Source organism: Grampus griseus (genome assembly GCF_964374135.1).
Source record: "Grampus griseus genome assembly, chromosome: 10".
NCBI lineage: Eukaryota > Metazoa > Chordata > Mammalia > Artiodactyla > Delphinidae > Grampus > Grampus griseus.
Genome location: NC_139004.1, coordinates 19,189,182 through 19,214,035, shown reverse-complemented (window position 1 = coordinate 19,214,035; position 24,854 = coordinate 19,189,182). Strand labels below are relative to the sequence as shown.

At 38.5% G+C, this 24,854-nt stretch overlaps 1 protein-coding gene across 1 annotated transcript in view; it reads left to right on the top strand.

The window, feature by feature from the left end:
* The window catches only part of DCDC2 (doublecortin domain containing 2), a 153,932-nt gene that overhangs the window by 117,484 nt on the left and 11,594 nt on the right, over nt 1-24,854 (top strand). Inside the window, exon 8 of the mRNA XM_082663549.1 lies at nt 17,176-17,276. Coding sequence (XP_082519675.1) covers nt 17,176-17,276 — 101 coding nt within the window. The remainder of the gene's footprint in view (nt 1-17,175; nt 17,277-24,854) is intronic.

Genomic DNA, 24,854 nt, shown 5'->3' with positions numbered 1-24,854 from the left:
ATCAAAGCTAAGTTATGTCTTTAGCAAGGCATCAGCTCTGATAGCAATTTAGCATCCTCTTCAAAAATTGCTGTGGAGCAGATTAAAACACCTGAAATTCTAAGCATTTAAAGAGATATCACTTTGACTGTCTAAAGCAAATAGAAGCATACAAATCTGTAAAATGCTGAGTTAAATTGAAAACACCCTCACTCAGATTTAAAGAATAATTCAGGTCTATTACCTGTGCCAATTAGGTAAGATGAAAAATTATCCAGTCCCTTTATTCAGGATGACTGATTTGTACTGATTTGCACATTTGCACTACCTGTCACTTTACCCTGAGTGAGGAGCACAGTTCACAGAATCACTAGCACCTGTCTCAGGATTAGACTAGCTTTGAAAGTGGTGATACTTGTTTTATACTTCTAGTAGGTTTGGCATTGTTAAACATATTATTTTGTGTTTTTTTTTTTTTTTTTTTTTTGCGGTACGTGGGCCTCTCACTGTTGTGGCCTCTCCCGTTGCGGAGCACAGGCTCCAGACGCTCAGGCTCAGCGGCCATGGCTCACGGGCCCAGCCGCTCTGCGGCATGTGGGATCTTCCCGGACCCGGGCACAAACCCGCGTCCCCTGCATCGACAGGCGGACTCTCAACCACTGCGCCACCAGGGAAGCCCAAACATATTATTTTAAAGCATATTATTCTAGTAAGTTGAAAGAATGTTGGAGCCTTAGATGATGAAAGAGTAATTTAGTAATAATTGGGATTAATAACCAACTTTTTAAAAATGCACGTTAAGTTCATTTTTATTTTCATATTTGAGCTAGGTATTTAATCCCTTAAGTATATGCTGTGTATATAATTTGGAAACAATTTTTAGAGAAGAATCTCAGCCTTCCATCTCAAGTTGATCAACTGCAGATAGATTTTGAAAATTTACAATCCTGGTTTCTCTTTTAGCCTTGGGTTTTTAGGTTCCTTGCATGAATTCTTAGTAGTCTTCTGAAGCCAAGGCGTCTTTCATTTCTTTGTCGGAAATGATTGTGAATGACCATGCTAATAGAATGCTTTAACTCAGGTGTGCAAGTTGAAGGTGCCTTGTTTCCTGGGATGGGTGCCGCCCATAGGCTTCTCTCCCCATACCCCCCTACACCCTGCAGCCACACTACCATGTTGTAATCCATTTAGGATTTTTGGCTAAGGCTCAAACTCCAATAAATGTCTGTGTAGTAAGGATAATATTTTCATGAAATACAATTCCAGCTGCATTTATATTATCAAGGTGAAGATAATCCGTTTTGGTTTAACTTGGCCATGCGTGAATGGGGATTGTTTGAGTCTGCAAGAGTGCTTGGGTTTCATTAGACATGCTTGTGCGTTAGGGACATAAATTTAGCAGCAGCTTTATGGTGCTGACATCTGTGACAAATTCTTTGGAAGGCAGGAGTCAGAAGAGGTGGGATTTAACCCTGTTCAGCCCTTACTACCTCCATGGCATCAGGCCTCTGAGTTGGGTTTTACAGGACTATGGTCTCTCTTCTCCACTTCACAGCCAATCATCTTGAAAGAGTGGTCCATATTGCCTGTGTTCTGTGATAGGCACCACCCTTTTATACTGCACCCCAATATAATCTGATATTTTATGCTCTGCTAAAATAACTCTCACCTAGTTGACCAGATCATCAGGGTGCCAGAGGACACTTTTTAATACTGATTATTCCTTTGCACTTGACTTCTGCTTTTCCATGGCTTCCGTAACATCTCACTCTTATTTTTTCTTGTTCTTTCCTTATTTCTTTTCAATCTTTGTGAGTTCCTCTTCTTCCCATCCCTTCAATTTTTTTTTCTAGAATTCTGCCCCCAGCCGTCTTCTATTTTCATTCCAAGTTCTCTCCCAGACCCTTGGCTTTATTTACCAACTGTACTCTGACAGTTTCCAAATCAGTATCCTTAACCTAGAACTTCATCCTAGTTAACAGATTTATATTTCCAACCACTTAATTGACATGTCTTTCAAGATGCCTAACGGGGGACTCAAAGCAGCATACGAAAATCAGAACTCATACTCTCCCTTCTTAACCACGCCCACCCCCTTCCTTTTCCGTCCCTTGTCTTGATAAATAGCTCTCCTAACCACTGAGACACCCAAGCCATAAACCTTAGATTCCCCCTTTGACCCTTCCGTCTCTCTCACCTCACACATCCAGGCAGTCACGGAGTCCTGTCAGTACCTTTACATGTCTCTCATGTCCCCTCCTGTCCATCCTGCTGCCAATGCCTTCATTCAGGACCTGCAATGTCTAGTGTGTCTCCACAGCCCCACAGAACAGTGCCTGTCCCACTACCCCAATGGGGGCTGTGGGTTCTGTGCTTCAGAACCTCATGACCCATCATTCCATACTTTATTTCCCATTCCATTTCTTTGAACTCTCCAGGATACCAGCCTTCTGTCACTTCAGTCTGACCCATATTACAGGGTTTCCTTTCTACAATCCTGGCTCATCTTCTCGCTCTGACCCGTTATCTCCACATCAGCAATATCGTCCTAGAGACCCTTGAGTAATACCTTCCTTCCTTATCTTCCCCTCCACACCCACCCTGCCATGAATCCGCACTCCCTTCCTCCTAGGCAGCCCTCTTTCCAGGGCACTCCCCCAGCCCGATGCTCCCTGCATCAAGTCCTTCAGTTGCTCTTCATCATCTTCAGGCTCAAGTTCGGATTTTTGGTTTTGTCAGTCAAGGTTGTCTGAATCATCCCTGCCTCCTTGCTGCAGCCATGCTCATCTGACTGCAGTCCCTGGAACAGACCATGCATTCCAGTGCCTCTGAGTCTTTGCATATACTGATCTTGCTGTCTAGAATGCCCTTCCTCTGCTCCTCAATAACTAATTCTACTTGTCTTTTGATTTGTAGCTTCTGTCTCTCAGAAGCCTTCTTTGACTGACCACCACGCCCACCTGTCACCCTTGCCTACCTCTCTGAACTCTTGATAGCCAGTGTAGCACTAGTTACATTTATCATTCTGTTCTACTGATTTTTCCATTTAAATTTCTAGTAGACAGTAAGCATCTTGAGACCAGTGCCTTGTTCATCTCTTCCGTGGCTGGTATCCAGCACATGCCTGGGCATGAGAAGGTTTGGTAAATATTGGCACAGTAAATGAATGAATGGACAAAAAATTGAGGAATTTAAGAGTACTGTGTATTTCTGTTATATGCAAGTACGCCATTTGTTACCTTGATACATTTTCTTGGGTAGAGAAGTAATTTGAGTATGGCTAACTCTTTTACAGACTGAAATATGCAAGGTCATTTGGAGGTAGTTGGACCAGCCAGAATTAAGAATAGGAATCATGATTTTTCGGCCACTTATTAAGTAACGTCAAGTCACTGGGGTCCATTGAGGAACAATTCAATTATTCTGATAAACTAAAACTAATTTGCAGTGTAATTTTTATAAGGTTACAAAATTAGAAATGAAAAAAAAAATATAGCTACATATACTTGTTGGCTTAGGTAAACCAACTCAGAAGTATTTTATTTTTCTCAGATCCATGTATCTGTTATGGACTTTATAAAGTATATCAAAATTTATATAGATTATAAAATAATTTGTCATGAATTCTACATATTATATATATGTGTTTTAGTCTTTGTACTTTGAATATTGCTGATTTTGATGAAAATCTAAAACATCTGTATCTGAAAAGAATAAACTAGAAATGAAGGGATAAGAACAAAATTACCTTTGATCTGGGGAAATCAATGATAATAATCCTACTTTTACTTTCTGTCTACACTTAGAAAATTGTGTTATACCCATTTAAAGTCAAGGTGAACTAACCATGGTGGTTAAGATCAAGTCTATGCAAAGAGTTAATAGTCACATTTAAACATCAGTTGCATAACAGATGATATTTAATACCTGGAGTGGGAGTCAGGAAATAGAAAGAAGCCAGATACACTTCAAGCTGCAGTTAAGTAAACTCAGCCTATCTAAGTGGATGGATAAAGTTATTTTCATGTAATATTCTAAATTGCCAAAGAAAAATATCACTTGTGATATTCTTGTTCCTGTAAAGAGTTTCCATTTGAGTTTATGGGTCAGAATGAAACATATGGAGACAATTAGTGATTAAAAAACTTTCGGGTAATATGGCTGTACTAAGTTAGATACACTCAGAATATTAGCTGTTATTTGATTAGTTTTTCATTCTGCCTAATGATAATATTCTTTAGTTCAGGTGAGTGGTGTGAGGAAGATATTGTGCAAGTTGTTATAAGGATCAGAGGAGGGCTGGCCAGCATCCTTTCATCAGGAAGTGTTATCACATGGGAATCCTTCTTCCTCTCCACCTCCCTACTTGCTAAACTTCACATAGAGTTACCTTTCTGGAAGTGCTTTCTTTCAATTTCATTAAGATGTTGTGATGACAACAATCTGTATCTAAGAAGGGTTTTATTGGAAATTCAATATATTTCACATATGAATATAGTTCACATTAGCATTAGCTAATGAAAATAATTTGTATGTCACTTTCTTACCAATTTTACTTCGAATTACGCCTCTGGTAACTGATGTGACACAAAGACAGCATAATCTTCCTCTTAAACAGATCTATATACTTTTTTCTTCTTAGAATATTATCTTATATACTGAAAGCCGTGAGCTCCTTGTTGCTCACATTTTTTTCTCAGTAATCTACTGGATTTAATGAGCTGCTTTTTAAAATTAATATTTTGTTTTTAATTTAACATTTTTATGAGAAAGTCTCAGTAGTAAATCATAGTAAAATGTTTATAGTCACGCTAAACTTTCCTGCTTACAAAAAGAGCTTCCACTTAATAGATATCTAATATTTCCATAAAGTATTTGAAACTGGGCGTTAACTCTGTTATTTTTCTTTTTATTTATCCTGGTAAGTTCCAATCAGTTTCAAACACTGAACACATTCAAATATGTTTTATAGTATTATTTTAAAAGAACTTTTAATAATTCTGGTGAGAAAGTATCCTTTAAACAAGATCGTTGGGCTTAAATACTGATTATTAGCAATTACCTGAATGTATCATTCATTAATTATTTGGTAACTTTTCTTACTTAACATTAAAATTTTAACATATTTAAAATATTTTAATGTTACTAAACTAACACATTGATGTACTGAAACTAGGAAATGCTTTCATTTCAGCCGTTCTAGTTGCAGAAAGGCTAAAAATGCACAAGCACTAGTTTGCCATTTCTGTACGGGAAACAGATTCTTATTTATTACGAGCTACACAATAATGACATGACTGCCCTACCTCAGCAGCTCTGCTTTCATTTTTTAGGCAATAAAATTCATAAGGGATAAGTGAAAAATAATTGAGGAGCATTTTTATTTTTACTAGAGTGTTTGTTATTGCTTTGCTGTGTAATATACACTAAAATGTCTATTCATGATTCAAAGAAAAAAGATTAGAGCTGAATTGCAGTGTAGTGTGCATCCAAGCATCGAATTTGATCCTCAGTATAGTAATTGAATGAGAGCAGTATTGTGTATCAAATTTATCCTCGCTCTTTAGTTTGTTAGCAAATGGCTTTTATTACGAAGGTTTTAGGGTAGGGGAGGACTTAAAAAAATCGAATCCCTTTTCTTCTTTCTGGCAGATGTGGGTATCTGGAGTGGTGTTTTTTTGTACATTGTAGGGGAGGGAGAGAGAGAGAGAGAGGTAATAACATTTAGAGACGGAAAACAGGAGGCAGAGGACTTGCAGGAGGTTTTTGGACCACTGCCTTCACAGCAGGAGGAACAGGGGGTGTCTCAGCTGCCTGCCCTCACCCAGCAAGTACCTGAAGGAGTCAGAAAGGGGATTTGCAGGGGCTACTGCCCCAGTATTCTTTCTAGACCATAGTTTTTGGACACATGGTGTATTAGTTGCCTATTGCTGCTGTAACAAATTACCACGAACATGGTGCCTTAAAACAGCACATGCTTATTATCTTAGTATTCTGGAGGTCAGAATTCCAAAAGGGTCCTCACTGGGCTGTAATCACAGTGTTGGTGAGGCTTTATTCCTTCTAGAATCTCTAAGAGGAAAGTTTCAATTCTTATCTTTTTCCAGTTTTTAGAGGTTGTCTGCAATTCCCTCGTTTATGGCCCCCTTCCATCTTCAAAGCCAGCAATGGTCAGTCAACTCCTTCTCACATCACATCACCCTGACACTGGTTCCCCTGCCCCTCTCTTTCACTTACAGGGACCTTTGTGGCTGCATTGGGTCCACCTGCATAATCCAGGATAATCTCCCCATCTGAAGGTCAGCTGATTAGCAATTCCATCTGCTACCTTAATTCACCTCTGCCATGCGATGTAATATATTCAGTTTCTGAGGATTAGGATGGAGACATGGTGGGGGGGCGGGTATTATCTCACCACACATAGCCTAATTTATTGATCCCTGTGTAGGTGTACTCCAGTCTTCTTTCTCTTCACCCCTCTTTATCCTCCTCCTCAAAATGCTGTACTGCCGGGCTTCCCTGGTGGCGCAGTGGTTGGGAGTCCGCCTGCTGATGCGGGGGACATGGGTTCGTTCCCCGGTCCAGGAAGATCCCACGTGTCGCGGAGCGGCTGGGCCCGTGAGCCATGGCCGCTGAGCCTGCGCATCCGGAGCCTGTGCTCCGCAGCGGGAGGGGCCGCGGCAGTGAGAGGACCACGTACCGGAAAAAAAAAAAAGCTGTACAGCCAAGTGTGGCCAGATTGGGGCAACACAGAGAATTAGTGGACTGGGCTAGAGGCTTTTAAATTGTACTCTCCTTACATTCCATCTCAATGCAGCAAATATTTTTGAGTGCCTGCTGTTTATTCTTTCAACAAACACCTTTTGAACACCTGTGTGCTGAGCTCTATTACATGCTAGCTACAGAGCAGTGAACAATATGGGTGTGGTACCTGCTCTCTTGGAGCCTGCACTTTGGTGGAGACTGACAAACACTAAAACACCAAATAAACAAGAAAAATATCAGGTAGTAATAAGTGCTAGTGAGAGAGAATTAAAACAGAGCAATGTGAATGACTGGGTGACTCCTTGAACTGGAGGAGGGTTTCCTGAGATCTGAATGAGAAAGAGCAGCTTACCTTGGGAAAAGGGAGGAAAGAACATTCCAGGTAGAAGGTGTAAAAAGGGCAAAGCCATAAGGTAGCAATGGGTTTTCTGCTGGAGAAACAAAATGTACCTGGAGTTTAATGGCAAAGGGAAATTGGTATGAAATGTGGTCTAAGAGGGAGTTCAGGACCAGAACACATTTCTGTAAGCCATGGTAAGGAACTTGGATTATGTATGTTGGAAAGTGTGAGAGTTTCCAGGTAATTTTTATAACCTATTAATATTACTTGGCTTTTGTGTGGTGAATGATTCAGAGGAAAGCAAGAGTAGAAGAAGAGGAGCACTAATTTGTAAGCTGTTGTAATAGCCCATCCAACAGATAGTGGTGATTAAACCAAGCTAATAGTGGAGCTGGAAATAATATTCACATATTCGGGATATATTTAAAAGGAGATTGAATTGACAGGCCAAGAATGGAATGGATATAGGGAGTGAGAACAAGATGGAAATAAGTATAATTTCCAGATTTGGGGGTTGGGTGGAGGTACCATGTCATGGGATGAGGAATATAGAGGATGAATAGTTTACAGTGGGGACCTGGAGTTCTCTTATGACCATGTTAAGTTTGAGATGCCCATTAGACATCCAAGGCAAGTTGTCAAGTTAGGCAATAGGTTATATGAGCTTGGGGACCTATGAAGAGGCTGGTATATTGAATAGATTAGAGAGTCGTTGACATATTAATGGTATTCAAGTCATCATCAGGATGAGATTATCTAAGAAGCGTGTGTAAATAGAGAAGTAGACTCACGATATAGCTCTGGGGGTACTGCAACACTTAGAAGTTGAACAGAGAAGGATAGGTTGACCAAGAAGACTGAAGAGAAGTATCTGTTGATTCTGCTGAAACCAGAGTGAAATGGAGAAATAGACAGACAGACAAATAGATAGGTAGACAGAAAGAGAGAGAGAAAGATCGCTTATATTAAAAGCTGCTAAGAGATCAAGTAAGATGAGAACATAAAGGTGACCATTATGGTCACTGATTTTGACAAGAGCAGTCTTTATGAGATGCTGCTACAGAGGTTGGACTAGGTGTGGGGCTAAGTACGTGGGTAAGGGATGGAGGCAGTGATTTTAGACAGCTTACCATGAGGTGTTCAGCTAGGGTGGGGCATTTTGAGATGAGAAATCATTGCATTATCACTTTTTTTTCCAAAAACCTACTTTTTCCTACCTATAGAAGAAAAGTTTATTTTTCTATGATGTACAGGCATTCCATTATTACATTTACAATGTACAATTAAATTTAGAGGAAGCAAAATTGCTAAGACTCAAACAAGAAATAATTTCATGAGCAGTTGAAAATTATGTTAAAGCTTATTATAAGGGGATTAGAAGAAATCTTGAATGTGTGCCAGACGATTATTGGCACACCAGAATTTCACAGATGGACGGTATATGGCAAAAAGGAACACTTACCTGTTGACATTGGGATCGAGTAAGACTAAACTTCTGTTTTTATGAAAATCCTGAGGGACGCTAAAACTAATCATGTGTCCCATTAGAGGCTAAACCCCCTACCCTAGCTGGCAACTACCCTTAGTGAGTTGTGGTTAGGACGTCTGAGCTATTTATAGCAATAACTATACAACGATTGCGCATAACGATTGCTGTTATGATCTAAATTTACTGTGCCAGTTTAAACGAGCAGTCGTAATAAAGGGAAAATGTAAGGTTTTGAAGTGCTTGCATAATATTTCCCTCGATGAAAAACTGAATATTTTTGAAAAAACTTAAATTTCTTGTGTAATCTATCCTTGCAAGAAGGTGTTTTAAGTTTTTAATGTTGCATCTTTACCTTCTTCCATGGAGTGTGTCTTTAGTTGCTTTTTTGTGTGTGATTTTATTTTTTTAAATTAATTTTTAGTGGAGTATAGTTGATTTACATTGTTGTGTTAGTTTCAGGTGTACAGCAAAGTGAATCAGTTATACATATACATATACCCACTCTTTTTTAGATTCTTTTCCCATATAGAGCATTACAGAGTATTGAAGAGTTCCCTGTGCTCTACAGCAGGTTCTTATTAGTTACCTGTTTTATATTTAGTAGTGTGTATATGTCAATCCCAATCTACCAATTTATCCGCCCCCTCCCCTTTTTAGTTGCTTTTTACTGTGGCACTGACAGAAGGGGAACATATTGTATCGTTCAAATTCTTTACCATTGTATTTTGGCCTTGCTGGCAATCCTTTGGTGTTAATTTCCTGGTTTTCAGGCCTGCTTTTGAACTTTCATCTTGAGCGTTCACATAACTTTGAACACTCATCATGAATGTTCATCATATTTTTGAACATTCACATTGGCTCACTGATCTTGGCCCTGGATGAAGTACAGTAGTTCCCCCTTACCTGTGGTTTTGCTTTCTGCAGTCAACTGTGGTTTGAAAATAATAAATGGAAAATTCCAGAAACAACAGTTCATAAGTTTTATTTTACTTCTTCAATTTATACATTTTTAGTTTTGTGTTTTACATCTTTATTGGAGTATAATTGCTACACAATGGTGTGTTAGAGGGTGCAAGAGGGTTCCCTTTTCTCCACACCCTCTCCAGCATTTATTGTTTATAGACTTTATGATGATGGCCATTCTGACCGGTGTGAGGTGATACCTCACTGTAGTTTTGATTTGCATTTCTCTAATGATTAGTGATGTTGAGCATCCTTTCATGTGTTTATTGGCAATTTGTATATCTTCTTTGGAGAACTGTCTATTTAGGTCTTTTGCCCATTTTTGGATTGGGTTGTTTGTTTTTTTCATATTGAGCTGCATGAGCTGCTGTATGTTTTGGAGATTATTCCTTTGTCAGTTGCTTTGTTTGCAAATATTTTCTCCTATTCTGAGAGTTGTCTTTTCGTCTTGTTTATGGTTTCCTTTGCTGTGCAAAAGCTTTTAAGTTTCATTAGGTCCCATTTGTTTATTTTTGTGTTTATTTCCATTTCTCTAGGAGGTGGGTCAAAAAGGATCTTGCTGTGATTTATGTCATAGAGTGTTCTGCCTCTCTTTTCCTCTAAGAGTTTTATAGTGTCTGGGCTTACATTTAGGTCTTTAGTCCATTTTGAGTTTATTTTTGTGTATGGTGTTAGGGAGTGTTCTATTTTCATTCTTTTACATGTAGCTGTCCAGTTTTCCCAGCACCACTTATTGAAGAGGCTGTCTTTTCTCCATGGTATATTCTTGCCTCCTTTATCAAAAATAAGGTGACCATATGTGTGTGTCTCTGGGCTTTCTATCCTGTTCCATTGATCTATATTTCTGTTTTTGTGCCAGGACCATACTGTCTTGATTACTGTAGCTTTGTAGTATAGCTTGAAGTCAGGGAGCTTGGATCCTCCAGTTCCGTATTTCTTTCTCAAGATTGCTTAGGCTATTCGGGGTCTTTCGTGTTTCCATACAAATTGTGAAATTTTTTGTTCTAGTTCTGTGAAAAATGCCATTGGTAGTTTGTTAGGGATTGCACTGAATCTGTAGATTGCTTTGGGTAGTATAATTACTTTCACATTGGTGATTCTTCCAATCCAAGAACATGCTATATCTCTCCATCTGTTTGTATCATCTTTAATTTCTTTCATCAGTGTCTTATAGTTTTCTGTATACAGGTCTTTTGTCTCCTTAGATAGGTTTATTCCTAGGTATTTTATTCTTTTTGTTGCAATGGTAAATGAGAGTGTTTCCTTAATTTCTCTTTCAGATTTTTCATCATTAGCATGTAGGAATGCAAGAGATTTCTGTGCATTAATTTTGTATCCTGCTACTTTACCAAATTTATTGATTAGTTCTAGTAGTTTTCTGGTACCATCTTTAGGATTCTCTATGTAAAGTATCATGTCATCTGCAAACAGTGACAGCTTTACTTCTTCACTTCCGATTTGGATTCCTTTTATTTCTTTTTCTTCTCTGATTACCGTGGCTAAAACTTCCAAAACTATATTGAATAATAGTGGTGAGAGTGGGCACCCTTTTCTTGTTCCTGATGTTAGAGGAAGTGGTTTCAGTTTTTCACCATTGGGAACGATGTTGGCTGTGGGTTTGTCATACATGGCCTTTATTATGTTGACATGTTTTAAATTTCAGGCTCTTCTGAGAAGCGCCGTGAAATCTTGTGCTCTCCCACCTCTTCCCATCTGAGAGGTGAAGCATCCCTTTGTCTGGTGTGGCCCGCTCTTTAGATACTTCAGTCTAAAGACTCTCTTGGTTATTAGATCGACTGTAGAGGTATTGCAGTGCTTGTGTTCGAAGTAACCCTTATTTTACTTAATAATGGCCCCAAAGTGCAAGAGTAGTGATGCTGGCAATTCGGATATTCTCTTACTGTGCCTAATTTAGAAATTAAAGTTTATCGTAGTATGTTCATATAGGAAAAAAGATAGTATTTTCAGTGGAAATAATAAGTCAATAGTCAATCTAAGCAAGAAATGGAGAATTTTATTTGAGCCAATCTGTGGATTATAACCTGGAAGACAGTCTCTGAGAGCTCTGAGAACTGTTTGAAGAGGTAAAGGGGGGAGGCCAGTACATATATATGATTTTGACAAAGGGATATATGCAATCAAGTGCTCAGCTTTTTTTTTTAATTTAATTTAATTTACTTTTTTATACAGTAGACTCTTTTTAGTCATCAATTTTATACACATCAGTGTATACATGTCAATCCCAATCACCCAATTCAAGCGCTCATCTTGACAGAAGGTTATTGCTAGCTAGTTGTGAGGAACAGACATCTTAGTTAATGGTTTTAGTGCTTTTCTAAGTATGGGATGATGCAAGAATCCAGGTTCATTGTCCATTAATTACAGCATGGTACCACCAATTTATTATGTGTTCAGATAACATTTAATGATGTGGGAAATGCTCATGATATGATTTCAAAGTTTAAAAATCTCTTGAAATTATATATACATTAGTATCTCAGTTTTATGAGTGTGTGAGAGAGCGAGAGAGAAACTCTGGATCAGGAGATTAGGACCTTTATTTTCTTCATCTTCCAAGTTTTCTAAAATGCATACATGTGTCTTAAATAATCTATAATCAGAAAATGCTATTTAAAAATATTTCCCCTGGAAATTCATATTCCCCTATTTTAAATTTTATGTAACATTTTTAATAAAAATTCAAGTCCTTTTTCGTATCACAAAGTAACTTTCTTGCTTTTCTTTTTTCCATCACTGTTTATTTCTGTGAATTCCTTTCCAACCTTACTTTCTTGCTCTGTGCTGCTGAAGGAGGTGGCTTACACATCTCCATTTAGTGGTGAACAAATCCTACACCATGGCTCAACCAAACACTTTTATCTTCGTATTTTCTCTTTTTGTCACCATACTCAATGTTGAGCTTTGTTGATTTGTCTCCTTGCTGTTTATATCATTATGGTTGCCATTTTCCATCTCAGTGCCCTTTCCATTTTATTTGTTATTATTGATCTCATTCTTCTTTTCTTGTGAAATGTTTATCCTAAAACACATCTGCAAGCCATTCAGAGCTCTGCTTGGATACAGTTAAACATTTCATTGAATGTGAGCATTAACAATATATTTCTCTGGTATCTGTAGGTTTCTCTTTGTGGTTCCCTTGAAAGCAGGTGCCATACTTGGATGAAAAAACGTTGTCCAAAAAAGTCATGGACATAGGTCATAGTCTACTGAGACCAGCATCTATCTCAGACGGTTGACTCCAGGGACACTTTGTGGATGAGTATGATTGTTGTCTTCTAAGGTATTTCAGAAGGTGGAAATGAATGTCAGACACACCTTAACTTTCCTTTTTAAACCATTTTGGAGAGAACATTTGATAAAATGTGCAACCCTATTTGAAATTAGTTTATTCTGCCTCTATACATTCTCAGAATTATGGACTCCACATGTGAATAAAGTGGAATTTATTTTTCTATCATTTAATTAATGTTTTCTACCATCAATGTAATGTTTATTATTTCCTTGAGTTCTGTGTTCCAGAATTTGATGGAGAGACAAACATCAGCTTGCCCTATCCTGTTGACTCCAATTTTATAGACTTGGATTACTCCCTTTCACTTCTTTTAGGACAGAATAATTGTAAGCTATTTTCCTTGCTCTTTGAAGTGTCCTTCCCTGTACTTTTCTTAGCTCAAGGATTGCTTTGTTGAGCTTGTGACCATAACTTTGCATTTACTCCAGGCCAAATACATGAGAACATCATCACATATTGTTTTGTTTTCTATATTCTTTTTTCTGATATTGCTGAACTGCAGTTTCGTTTGCCTCCATGCTCTGAGTTATAAGATGCTATGGAGTTAGGACAGAATCATTAGACCTGCTAGGTGAGCTGTGTCCCTGGGGAGATGGGTTGCAGAGATAACCCAAAATAGCTGCTGCCTATGCAGAAATCATCATTTTGGTGATGATTGTTTAGTGATTCCTGTATATATATATATATATATTTTTTTTTTTTTTTTCAATTAATATATACACAGGATGATTTAACTGAGAAAACTCTAGTGAATGAAAAATTACCTTGGATTGCTTATGCACACATGAGCTGGTGGAAGGAAAGGATTATTAGGTGACAAGTTTGTTGGCTGAGAGTAAAAACCAGTCTGGGATTAAATTATTGCTGCAGGTAATCCTCAAAATGACAGATGAATGGATAAAGAAGGTGTGGTATATATACACGATGGAATGTTAGCCATAAAAAAGAATAATGCCAGTTGCAGCAACATGGATGGACCTAGAGATTATCATATTAAGTGAAGTAAGTTAGAGAAAGACAAATATCATATGATATCATTTATATGTGGAATCTAAAGTATGACACATCTTTAGAAACACATCTAAAGTATGACACATCTTTAGAAACACATCTTTCTGTTTCGTAAATTCGTTATTTACGAAACAGACTCACAGACATAGAAAACAAACTTATGGTTACCAAAGGGGGTAGTGGCAGGAGGGGGCGGGGAGATAAATTAGGAGTTTGGGATTAACATATACACACTACTATATATAAAATAGTTAAATAATAAGGACCTACTGTATAGCATAGGGAACTATATTCAATATCTTGTAATAGCCTATAATAGAAAAGAATATGAAAAATAGTATATATGTATAACTGAACCACTTTGCTGTACGCTTGAAACTAACACAACATTGTAAATTATACTTCAATAAGAAATGGAATTAATCCATGTAAATTAATCTAACATGTCTAATCAGCTTTGGGGATAGCTCTGTTGTTCCTGGTTTTTGAAAAGGAAAGTAGAGAAGTAATTAAAAAGTAATTAAAAGGGAAAATTGTTTCTCTAGGAGAAACAAAAAGGGCTTGAGTTTGGTTATATTTCCTCTCTCTCTTCCTTCCTTCCTTTTTCACTTGGCTGTACCTTCTAAGCTTCCACTAGGGCTCTGCCGTAGCCCTTATGCCTCTTACCTCAGGGCACCTTAGTGGTGTGTATGTATTTCTGTCTACTCATTGGTCTGTAAGCAACTGGAAAAAGTCTACATCTCATTTATATCCTAGGAGGTCACATCGGCTCATATTGTGCCTTACATATAATTGATCCTCAGTGAAGATAAAGACATATTTTATGCTTAATTAAGAGTGACTTCATAACTTTAACAATATGAAGTATTATCATGTGAAATGTGTTAACTATTTGTGCTCTGGGAAACAAGCTTCCATTTGAGAAATAGAAGGGGTTTTAAGACAAAAGATAAAAACATTTTCTAGACTGTAAGGGTAATCGAATACTGGAATAGATGATCAGACAAGGAGGTGAAATCTCCATCCCCAGGGATTTTAAATGATTGGGCAGAGAAAACATCCATGCGAATGACTGAAGCATTAGACCTGTCTTGAGGCAAATAGATGGACAGAATGACAAATGGTCCTGTGATTCTTTGATTACTTGGCCTGGAGAGGAGAAGACGGAGGGAAGACATTAAAACTACTTCAAATATGGAAAACAGCTCTTATTGCTTCCTGTGGGAGAACAAGTCGAAGGAGCTTAACCTAAAGTCTTAGAAATTTGGGTTACATTTTATCGTTAAGGGTTTTAAGACATAGGCTGTGAAAATACTGTGGACACCTTCAGAGTAAAAGATTGATTTGTGTGAGATGTGGAGTCAGCTCTATGATCCTGGTACAGTAAAAAGTATTTTTTTATATTACTCTGAATAGAGAGAATTATTCCAATACATTATTTCAGTGTATAACATTCTTTTGGGAAAGGCAAACTTCTAAAAGGAGTATTTTCAAGCATCAAGCATCATCACTGTTTCAGGGCTAGGAGGAGAGAGCAGAGGTAGTAGGTAGGAAATCCTTCCCATCTAAGTACTTGTACAAGGCTGTGTTATTTTTTATTTTTATTTTTTCCCAACACTGGATTATTTTTTTAATCCAATTCTCTTTTATTTATTTATTTTTAATTTTAAAATTTTTTTAACATCTTTATTAGAGTATAATTGCTTTACAATGGTGTGTCAGTTTCTGCTTTATAGCAAAGTGAATCACTTATACATATACATATGTCCCCATATCTCTTCCCTCTTGCATCTCCCTCCCTCCCACCGTCCCTATCCCACCCCTCTAGGTGGTCACAAAGCACCGAGCTGATCTCCCTGTGCTATGCGGCTGCTTCCCACTAGCTATCTATTTTACGTTTGGTAGTGTATATATGTCCATGCTACTCTCTCACTTTGTCCCAGCTTACCCTTCCCCCTCCCCATATCCTCAAGTCCATTCTCTAGTAGGTCTGCATCTTTATTCCCATCTTGCCCCTAGGTTCTTCTGACCATTTTCTTTTAGATTCCATATATATGTGTTAGCATACGGTATTTGTTTTTCTCTTTCTGACTTACTTCACTATGTATGACAGTCTCTAGGTCCATCCACCTCACTAAAAATAACTCAGTTTCGTTCCTTTTTATGGCTGAGTAATTCCGTTGTATATATGTGCCACATCTTCTTTATCCATTCATCTGTCGATGGACACTTAGGTTGCTTCCATGCCCTGGCTATTGTAAATAGAGCTGCAATGAACATTGTGGTACATAACTCTTTTGAATTATGGTTTTCTCAGGGTATATGCCCAGTAGTGGGATTGCCGGGTCGTATGGTAGTTCTATTTTTAGTTTTTAAGGAACCTCCATACTGTTCTCCATAGTGGCTGTATCAATTTACATTCCCACCAACAGTGCAAGAGGGTTCCGTTTTCTCCACACCCTCTCCAGCATTTATTGTTTGTAGATTTTGGGATGATGGCCATTCTGACTGGTATGAGGTGATACCTGATTGTACTTTTGATTTGCATTTCTCTAATGATTAGTGATGTTGAGCATCCTTTCATGTGTTTGTTGGCAATCTGTATATCTTCTTTGGAGAAATGTCTATTTAGATCTTCTGCGCATTTTTGGGTTGGGTTGTTTTTTTTCTTGATATTGAGCTGCATGAGTTGCTTGTATATTTTGGAGATTAATCCTTTGTCAGTTGCTTCATTTGCAAATATTTTCTCCCATTCTGAGGGTTGTCTTTTCGTCTTGTTTATGGTTACCATTGCTGTGCAAAAACTTTTAAGTTTCGTTAGGTCCCATTTGTTTATTTTTGTTTTTATTTCCATTTCTCTAGGAGGTGGGTCAAAAAGGATCCTGCTGTGATTTATTTCATAGAGTGTTCTGCCTCTCTTTTCCTCTAAGAGTTTGATGGTGTCTGGCCTTACATTTAGGTCTTTAATCCATTTTGAGTTTATTTTTGTGTATGGTGTTAGGGAGTGTTCGGATTTCATTCTTTTACATGTAGCTGTCCAGTTTTCCCAAGCACTGTGTTATTAAATCAGTAGCCAGGGGGTGAGGAGAGGCTGGAAAATAGCCCTGCTCTTCTGGGTCAGCCTTGTTTTGGTCACTGAACCTTTTCCCAATGAAAATATAGAAGAAATGGGGGCTACAAAAATCTTGTCAATACAAGGGGAATCAGAATACCTACAAAAAATAATCTTCATTAGGGATTTGACTGTAATTTCAACATTCAGCCACACGATGTCACAATTGGATTTTGATTCTCACTGTGTATTTGTCTCAATAGATGAAGGCGTTTTCAAAGCTGGAGAGGAAAGATCAGAAACGCGGGGGGCTGCAGAAGTCCAAGAAGATGAAGATACTCAAGTTGAGATTCCACTTGACCAGGTAGTCTCCATGCCTTAAAAATATGTGTAAACCAAATACTATTTTTCTTTCAAGTTTTGTGTTACCTGCCCTGTGCTGTTCTTATGCAGATGCGAGTTAAACGCTCTCAGGTGCTAGCTATGTGGCTGAACGACCTTAAAAATAAAACAAAACACCTTCAGTCCTTCCTCATATTCCCACAAAGAGGAGCCATTTGGACAGAGTCTTTATTGTTACAGACAATGGTATATCTTTAATAAACAGCATTGAAGAACGAGGTGGGTTGGAGTTAGGTATGAGAAACAGAGGGCGAAAGTTTGATACAAAAAAGAGTATTGGCTTGGGCGTTTTTAATCTAGAAAAAAGTCCTCCATTTAGAAAAGCAGTTTAAAAGTGCCGTTATTTTCTCTCCTTTAGGGTCCTTGAAATGGCGATGGTTGGAATTTGTTTTTTGTAAAGGAATTGCTTATATAAATGCAGCTCAAATATTTGCTAAGTGTGTATTGATTTTCTTTTTAGGCCAATGGGACACTGTACTTTTAGGAGTGTGTGTGTGTACACACATGTGCTTATAGAAGGAACTAAGTAGTGTTCATTCTGGCTAAATGATACAAGAAATAAAAGTTGTTTAGGCTTTTTAATAGAATTCAATCAAGTTTCTTACAATTCTAAGTGGAGGATTGGAATTTAGGTGAGGAGGGGGAATTCATAATCCCAGGCTCAAGGGAATACAAAGTCACCAGGAATTGCCACTTTTTTCCTGACTATTATGTGATATTTCCTTTTCAAAGAGCAAACCTCACAATCCAGCAAATTCCATAGTTGATGTTCTCAGCTGTATTTGTCTTAACATTGCAGCAGTGAAATTGCTGCCTGATTATTCCACCGGCATTTTCTGTAAAAGCATCACCTTCCTGATGAAAAGTTTAATGTGTTAAAAATCACACAGATTTCAAAAATCCAAGTTATTATCCAGGATTAGCTGCAACTAACAATTTTTCATAAGCTCCAGTTATAGGTATTTTTTTTTCCCCCTGAGGGAAATTGGAATTTTAAGTCTTCGGTGAAGCTATAATTAAATATTATATTTTAAGACAAAGAAGAGAAATCATCACGTATGTACAACACCTAATAGCAGCAGAAACCAAGACTAATTTATATTCCAAAGTCAAAAATACCAAATATCAAGAGAAAGTCATAGCATTATTACCAAAAAGGAGATCTCTTTGTTAATCACTTAGTTTTGAAATCTGTGATCGGTATTTCTTTACTTGTGAGTTTCATGATCACCAGGAAGGGGAGGGCACGAGACGAGTTGATCCCTGATGATACTTGAACAGCCATCCAAAGTGTCTGCAGAGCTTGATTTCTTATTTGACACAAGAGTGCTAGCTTATTAAAATACAAGTATGCAGGAGAGACAGATTAAACAGATTGGTAGCGCTTCCCTGGTGGCGCAGTAGTTGAGGGTCCGCCTGCCGTTGCAGGGGACGCGGGTTCGTGCCCTGGTCCAGGAGGATCCCACATGCCGCGGAGCGGCTGGGCCCGTGAGCCGTGGCCGCTGAGCCTGCGCGTCCAGAGCCTGTGCTCCGCAACGGGAGAGGCCACAACAGTGAGAGGCCCGTGTACCGAAAAAAAAAAAAAAAAAAAAAAAAAAAACAGATTGGTGAAAGCTGGGCAATATCAACAAATTGAGGTCAGTTTGAAGAAAAGAAAACCAGGTAACAAAAGGTCAGAATTGCTTTCTTCTTTGACCCTATTAGTAATAGAGTTAGGATTGTTTAGCTCATGGGGTTGGCATGAGATGCTTATGAAGTCAGGTCTTAGAGTCATTCTCTCTGTGGCCTGGTGGTCTTTTGCTCCATATCCTAAGCAGCTATGTTATAAATATTGTGAAAAACCAAGTGAGAGTGTGGAAAAATTAGTGTAAAGCTCCATTATAGTAAGAACCACTCTGAGGACCTGTAATAGTAGCAATAGCTACTCTTTATTCAGTACCTACTGAGTGCCAGGCACTGTACTAGGCACTTTCTCGTATAATTGTTATGACAACCCTGTGAGATAGGTCTTATCACCTTCACTTCATGTATGGAAATAAAGTAAGCTCCTATGGGTGGAATTACATGTCCAGGTTTGTACTGTTAAGTAGAGGAATGGGGATTTGAATGCAGGTGTGTCTAACTTCAAAGCACAGGAGTGATCTGGGGAAGAGTATTAAATGCACTCCTCCCCCACAAAAGCCAATTTTTAACCCAAGGAGGGGAAAAATTCCTGCATGAGAAAAGAATTATTATATACTGCTTGGCTCAGCTGTAAATGATACATACATTTCCTTTCGGGCCATACCTACTTAACTTCTTTGAACTTGTTTCCTATCATCTAAATGGTTCTTGTTGTAACTTTAGTCAAAGTACCACGAAGAAGGGTGTGTGTGCGTGTAGTATCATGTGCAAATTGGCCAAGTACTTTATCTATGCCTGAAAAGCAGATCAAGTTTCAGAAGTAAATATTAAGGCCTCTGTTGAGAGGCAGTTCTCCATGGATCTCTTGTGTTTTGCATGTTTTGTGAGTAGAGGCACAGATTGCCTTTGTTCTGGACTGTTTTTTCCAGGATGTTTGTGTAGTGAACAGCCTCAAAAGACAGAGATCGTGACTTCCTCTGGAGCAGTCATTCTCAGCTGGAGGTGATTTGCCTCCAAGGGGCTATTTGGCAATTTCTGGAGACATTTTTGATCATTACAAGTGAGGGAGTGCTACTGACATCTAGTGGGTAGTGGCCAGGGAATCTGCTAAATATCTTGTAAAGCACACGACTGTCCTCACAGCAAAAAATTATCCAGTGCAAAATGTCAGTAGTGCTGAGACTGAGAAATCCTGGTGTGGAGCAAAGGCTAGGTTTGTTGATGGTCCAGTATAATAAAGATAATGTCTCCCTAGAGTGCAAAGGTCAGGCACGTTTACTATCCATTATAAAAGATGTGCCATTGAATTGTATACTTAAAACTAGTTAAAATGGTAAAATTTTTTGCTGTGTTTATTTTATCACAATGAAAATATTTGGAGAAAAAAGATTTGGGTTCTCTAAGCATGGGGTCCTTTCCCTGTAATGTAAGCCACCATGTGTATCACCCCCTTCTCATTGCCCTGTGGAAATGGGGCCTCAGGGAGTGGGTGCAAATGCTGATCCTCTGGCTACTGCTATTGCTGTGAGCAGTAAAGTCCTTTGTCTCTGACCCAGTAGTCTCTTGTCTTCTGCCAGCACCCATGAAGAGATGGCAGGCTAATGTGTTAGCTTGTTAAGTATGGAAAAATTTCAGATCTTCCATAGTCTTTCATAGCCTCTACTGATCCCACCTGGCATTGTGTTTATGTGTTTAAGTGTGTGTAATGGGGCACTGTGGACTAATTTCAGCTAAAAACATGTTTGAGCTCTGTCCCAAGGTCTAGACTCTTAATTTTTTAGAGACAAATGAATGATCCTGGATCTAATACTACGTCCAAACCCATGGGAAACTGAAGAATGTCACATTCTTTTATAGGTTTGGGGAGGCCAGAACAAATACCTTTTCTCAGGGGAGAGTTTAGGTCTCATAAGAATAAAGTACTCCTTTAAAAATTAATTGTTTTGCATGCACATTCTAAATCAATCTGGTTTCCCGTAAGCAGTGAAGCAAGTGCCTGATTAACTAATATCTGTGGCTATACCTGGCACCAGTGACTTATGTGTCATTGCGTTCCATTTATAAACTGATGCTTTTCCAAGCTAAGGAGGCAAGAAATGAGACTGTTCCATTATAGTTAAGTAAACTGCCTCTAGTAAGTAAAGATCAGGCAGGAGAAGCCACCATCTCAAAGACACAGGCAAATACATACCTATAAAATAGGCAAAGAAGCAATTATATTTTGGATTTTGTTCCATTTGAGAGAAGAGAGCAGAAGATGTGGATTGTAACTTCAGCGTGGTTTTGGATTGTTTTATAGCTTTTTCCATCCACTTGTAGTTGATTTTGAGTAGTAATAAAATGAGAATTGCAAGATGTTTTTATGCTAAGTAGTTTCATTAAATAGCATTTAAACCAGCGTCATGAACACAGGAGCAGTGAAAGCTTTCTTTTTTGTTTTAAATTGGAGGTTGTGGTATATATTATTTTCTTATTTGTTGATTGATTTAAAACGTAATAAATCCTTAATAACAAAGTTACACATGTACTCTTTTTAAAAGTCAACCAATCCAAGAAAAATTATGACAAAAATTGCAACCACTTGCCCCAGCTTTCCCCGCCTGGATTCTTCCTGCTCTATAGACCTAACCGATTTGAGCTATTAGCTGTTTCTCATGGAATAGAGAAATATTCTTGTGTAATATTTTTTCCTCCTCCCTATTTTAGTAATTGCCTATGTTTTTTTCATTTGCTTAGTTTTCTAAGTTTTCATTTGATTAGTTTTCTATTCTCTGTAGTCATTACCAAGCCATCTCCAAACTCTGCCAGAACTGTTGATCTCCTCTTGATGTACTCAGATGTACACAGTGATAATAAATCTCAATTTGATCTTTTTCTCAAGGCTTTCGATCATCTGCCTCAGGCTGGTTGGTTGTTCTTTGGATCTACTTTTCAGAGTCATCCTGGTATTTTTCTTCACCATTATTTTGGGAATTTTTTTGCTTCTCCCGTGGATGGATTCCCTATTTCCTGGTTTCTACATCTTCCTCTTTCTTGGTTATACATTCGTTGTTTTTGTGGAGCTCACCTCTAGCAGCTGCCTCGGAAAAGCTTCATGGGAGGAACTTTTATTTTTTGAGACTCTGCATGTCTGAAAATGTCTTTTTTTTTTCTCTAGCAAACTTGACTGTAAGCATGACTAGATATAAAATTCTAGGTTAGATATAATTTCTCTCAGAATTCTGAATGTGTTGCTCAGTTGGCCTTCCCATCCAGATTTGCAGTTGGGAAGTTTGATGTCATTCTGTTTCCTGATCCTTTGTAAATAATCCTTTTTCTCTCTCTGGAAGCTGTTAGGCTTTTTCCTTTGTTCCTGGTGTTCTGAAAATTTCCAGTTATGTGCCTTGGTGCAGGTCATTTTACTTATTCGACTGGGTACTCAATGGGCTTTTTGTGTTTTTTTTAAGATTTATTTATTTATTATTTATTTATTTAATTTATTTTTGGCTGTGTCAGGTCTTAGTTGCAGCCGTGGGATCTTCGTAGAGGCATGTGGGATCTTTTGTTGCAGCGCGTGGGCTTCTCTCTAGCTGTGGTATGTGGGTTTTCTCTTCTCTAGTTGTGGTGCACAGGCTCCAGGACACACGGGCTCTGTAGTTTGTGGCACGTGGCCTAAGTTGAGGCGCGAGCTCAGTAGTTCTGGCTCGTGGGCTTAGTTGCCCTGCAGCATGTGGGATCTTAGTTCCCTGACGAGGAATCGAACCCACGTCCCCTGCATTGTAAGGCAGATTCTTTACCACTGGACTACCAGGGAAGTCCCTCAATGGGCTTTTTTATTCTGAAAATGTTTGTTTTTCAGTTCTGGAAAAAATTGTTGAATTATGTCTTAGATAATTTTCTTCTATTTCTTTACTTTCCTCTGGAACTGCAAGTATTCAGATATAGGACCTCCTAGATTGATCCTCTACTTATCTCTCCTACTTTCCACCTCTATGGATTTTTTTCTATTTTCTCAACTTTAAAAAAAAAAATCAACGAGCTTCAGGGTTTATTTTCCATCTATTGATTTTTTTCTAGCCATCGTGGTTTTAATTTTTAAGAGCTCTTTCATATTCTCTGAATGTTCCTTTTTATAGCATCCTATTCTTATTTTATGTATGTGGTCTCTTCCCTTATTTCTCCAAGGATTAACCTATTATTTTAAACTTTCTTTTCCAGAACTATGTTTGTTTCTTCTGTTTCTTTTTTCTTTCTATCTTTCTATCTCCATGATCTCTGTCTCCATGTTAGAGGCTCTCCTTGGTTGTCTGGTTAGATTTTTTTTTAATTGCAATATATTTGACATGTAACATTGTATAAATTTAAGGTGTATGTCTGGTTAGATTTTAGAGGGAAGCATTAAGGAAACTCTGTGTGCACAGGCAGAGCTCATCAGGCTGGGGATGTTTCACTGTAGAGTGATTCGTTTTGCCATTTCATTGGTGTACCTCCAATTTTCAGTATCTGTGTAGTTCCTTTGGGTTGGTCTATTTCTTTTGAGTGGAGTCTTTCAACCTCTTGCCTTAATGGTGTAAGCCTGGCTGTGAGCACTTTGGGATCTGACTGTGGGAAGGTGGCTTGGGGACCTTAAGTAAAAGACTTTAAGTAGAGAGATGTATCCTTCTGGGTTTCAGTACGGTGCCCTTGTTCTCACTGTGCTTGAGTGCAGCTTCCTTATAGTTCAGTATCTTTAAAGAATAAACCTCATTTATTTCTCCAAGGTCAGCAAGGGGATCTTGGGAGTCTGCCTCCTTCATTTAAAGACTCTAAGCCAATCCACCTGTTTTTAGTTATATCGATACCTATGCCCATTCTTCCAGAGACAGATGGTGCCTCCAATCCCCAAGCCTTCTATAGGTTTTTTCAATGTGCAAAGTTTGCTTCTTGGCTTCCCCTCCCTACAGACTCAAATTTTAGTTTACTTGGTTCTGCTGTTAATCGGCCCCATGTCCAGTGCCTTTACAGTTTCCCAAATTCTGTGGCTGTTTCCAAAATTCCAGTCTTCTGTGTCTCTATAGCTTCATCCCTTTTAAAGTTGCCCTTACCTAAAATTTAGAGGGAAATTGGAAGGAAGCTACAAACCCCCCACACACACATTTGTTCAGTCTGCTGTGTTTAACCAGAAATCTCTTTCACACTAATTCATCACTGTGAAAATAAACTGTCTTCATAGAATCTGCAGTAGGGATGATAAACTGGCAGCCTGTGACCAAATCTCCTATGAGAGAATTTTTTTGGCTGGCCCAGGGCTTACAATATGGAATCTCTTTAGTGGACGTGTACTCTTCAGTTTACTGCAGACCTCAGCACTCCCTATTACCTCACACCTGTCCTGAATTACACATTTATGTTATTTGCCCAGCCACTGGGGGCATTTAAGTTTGTGATGATTGATCTACACATATAGAGCACATTGCCATTTTAAAGAATCTGCAGCCTAGAGGCTATAACCAGAAGCAGGAGGTTTGAAGTCCAAATATGCCCATTGACATATTTTGTCCCTTCTGGAGAACCAGCAGTCACCGACAGCTTCTCTTATGAAGGGTAAGCTCAATGGAGAGCTTGTTTGTGTTACTTGTTCATGTTCATGTGTAAAATACACAGAAAGATAAAGGAGGCTGCTTCTTTTGACCAGACCCCTAAATCTATTTCAGTGAAATGTATTTATTAAAATAAGAATTAGGAAATGTTCAGAACCAGAAAGGAGGCTGGAATGAACTCCTTGCTTTGCCATTGAAGAAACAAATCCCCATACTATAGTGGGGAAAGCCATTTTCCCACAAACACACAGCCTGCTGGGGGCTGGGGAGTCTACACAGGCGCCCAGGGTTCCTGGCTTCCAGTCTGGTGCTCTGTCTCAACACTTCAAGGAAGGGAAATGGGGAGATTAGGGGCTTCT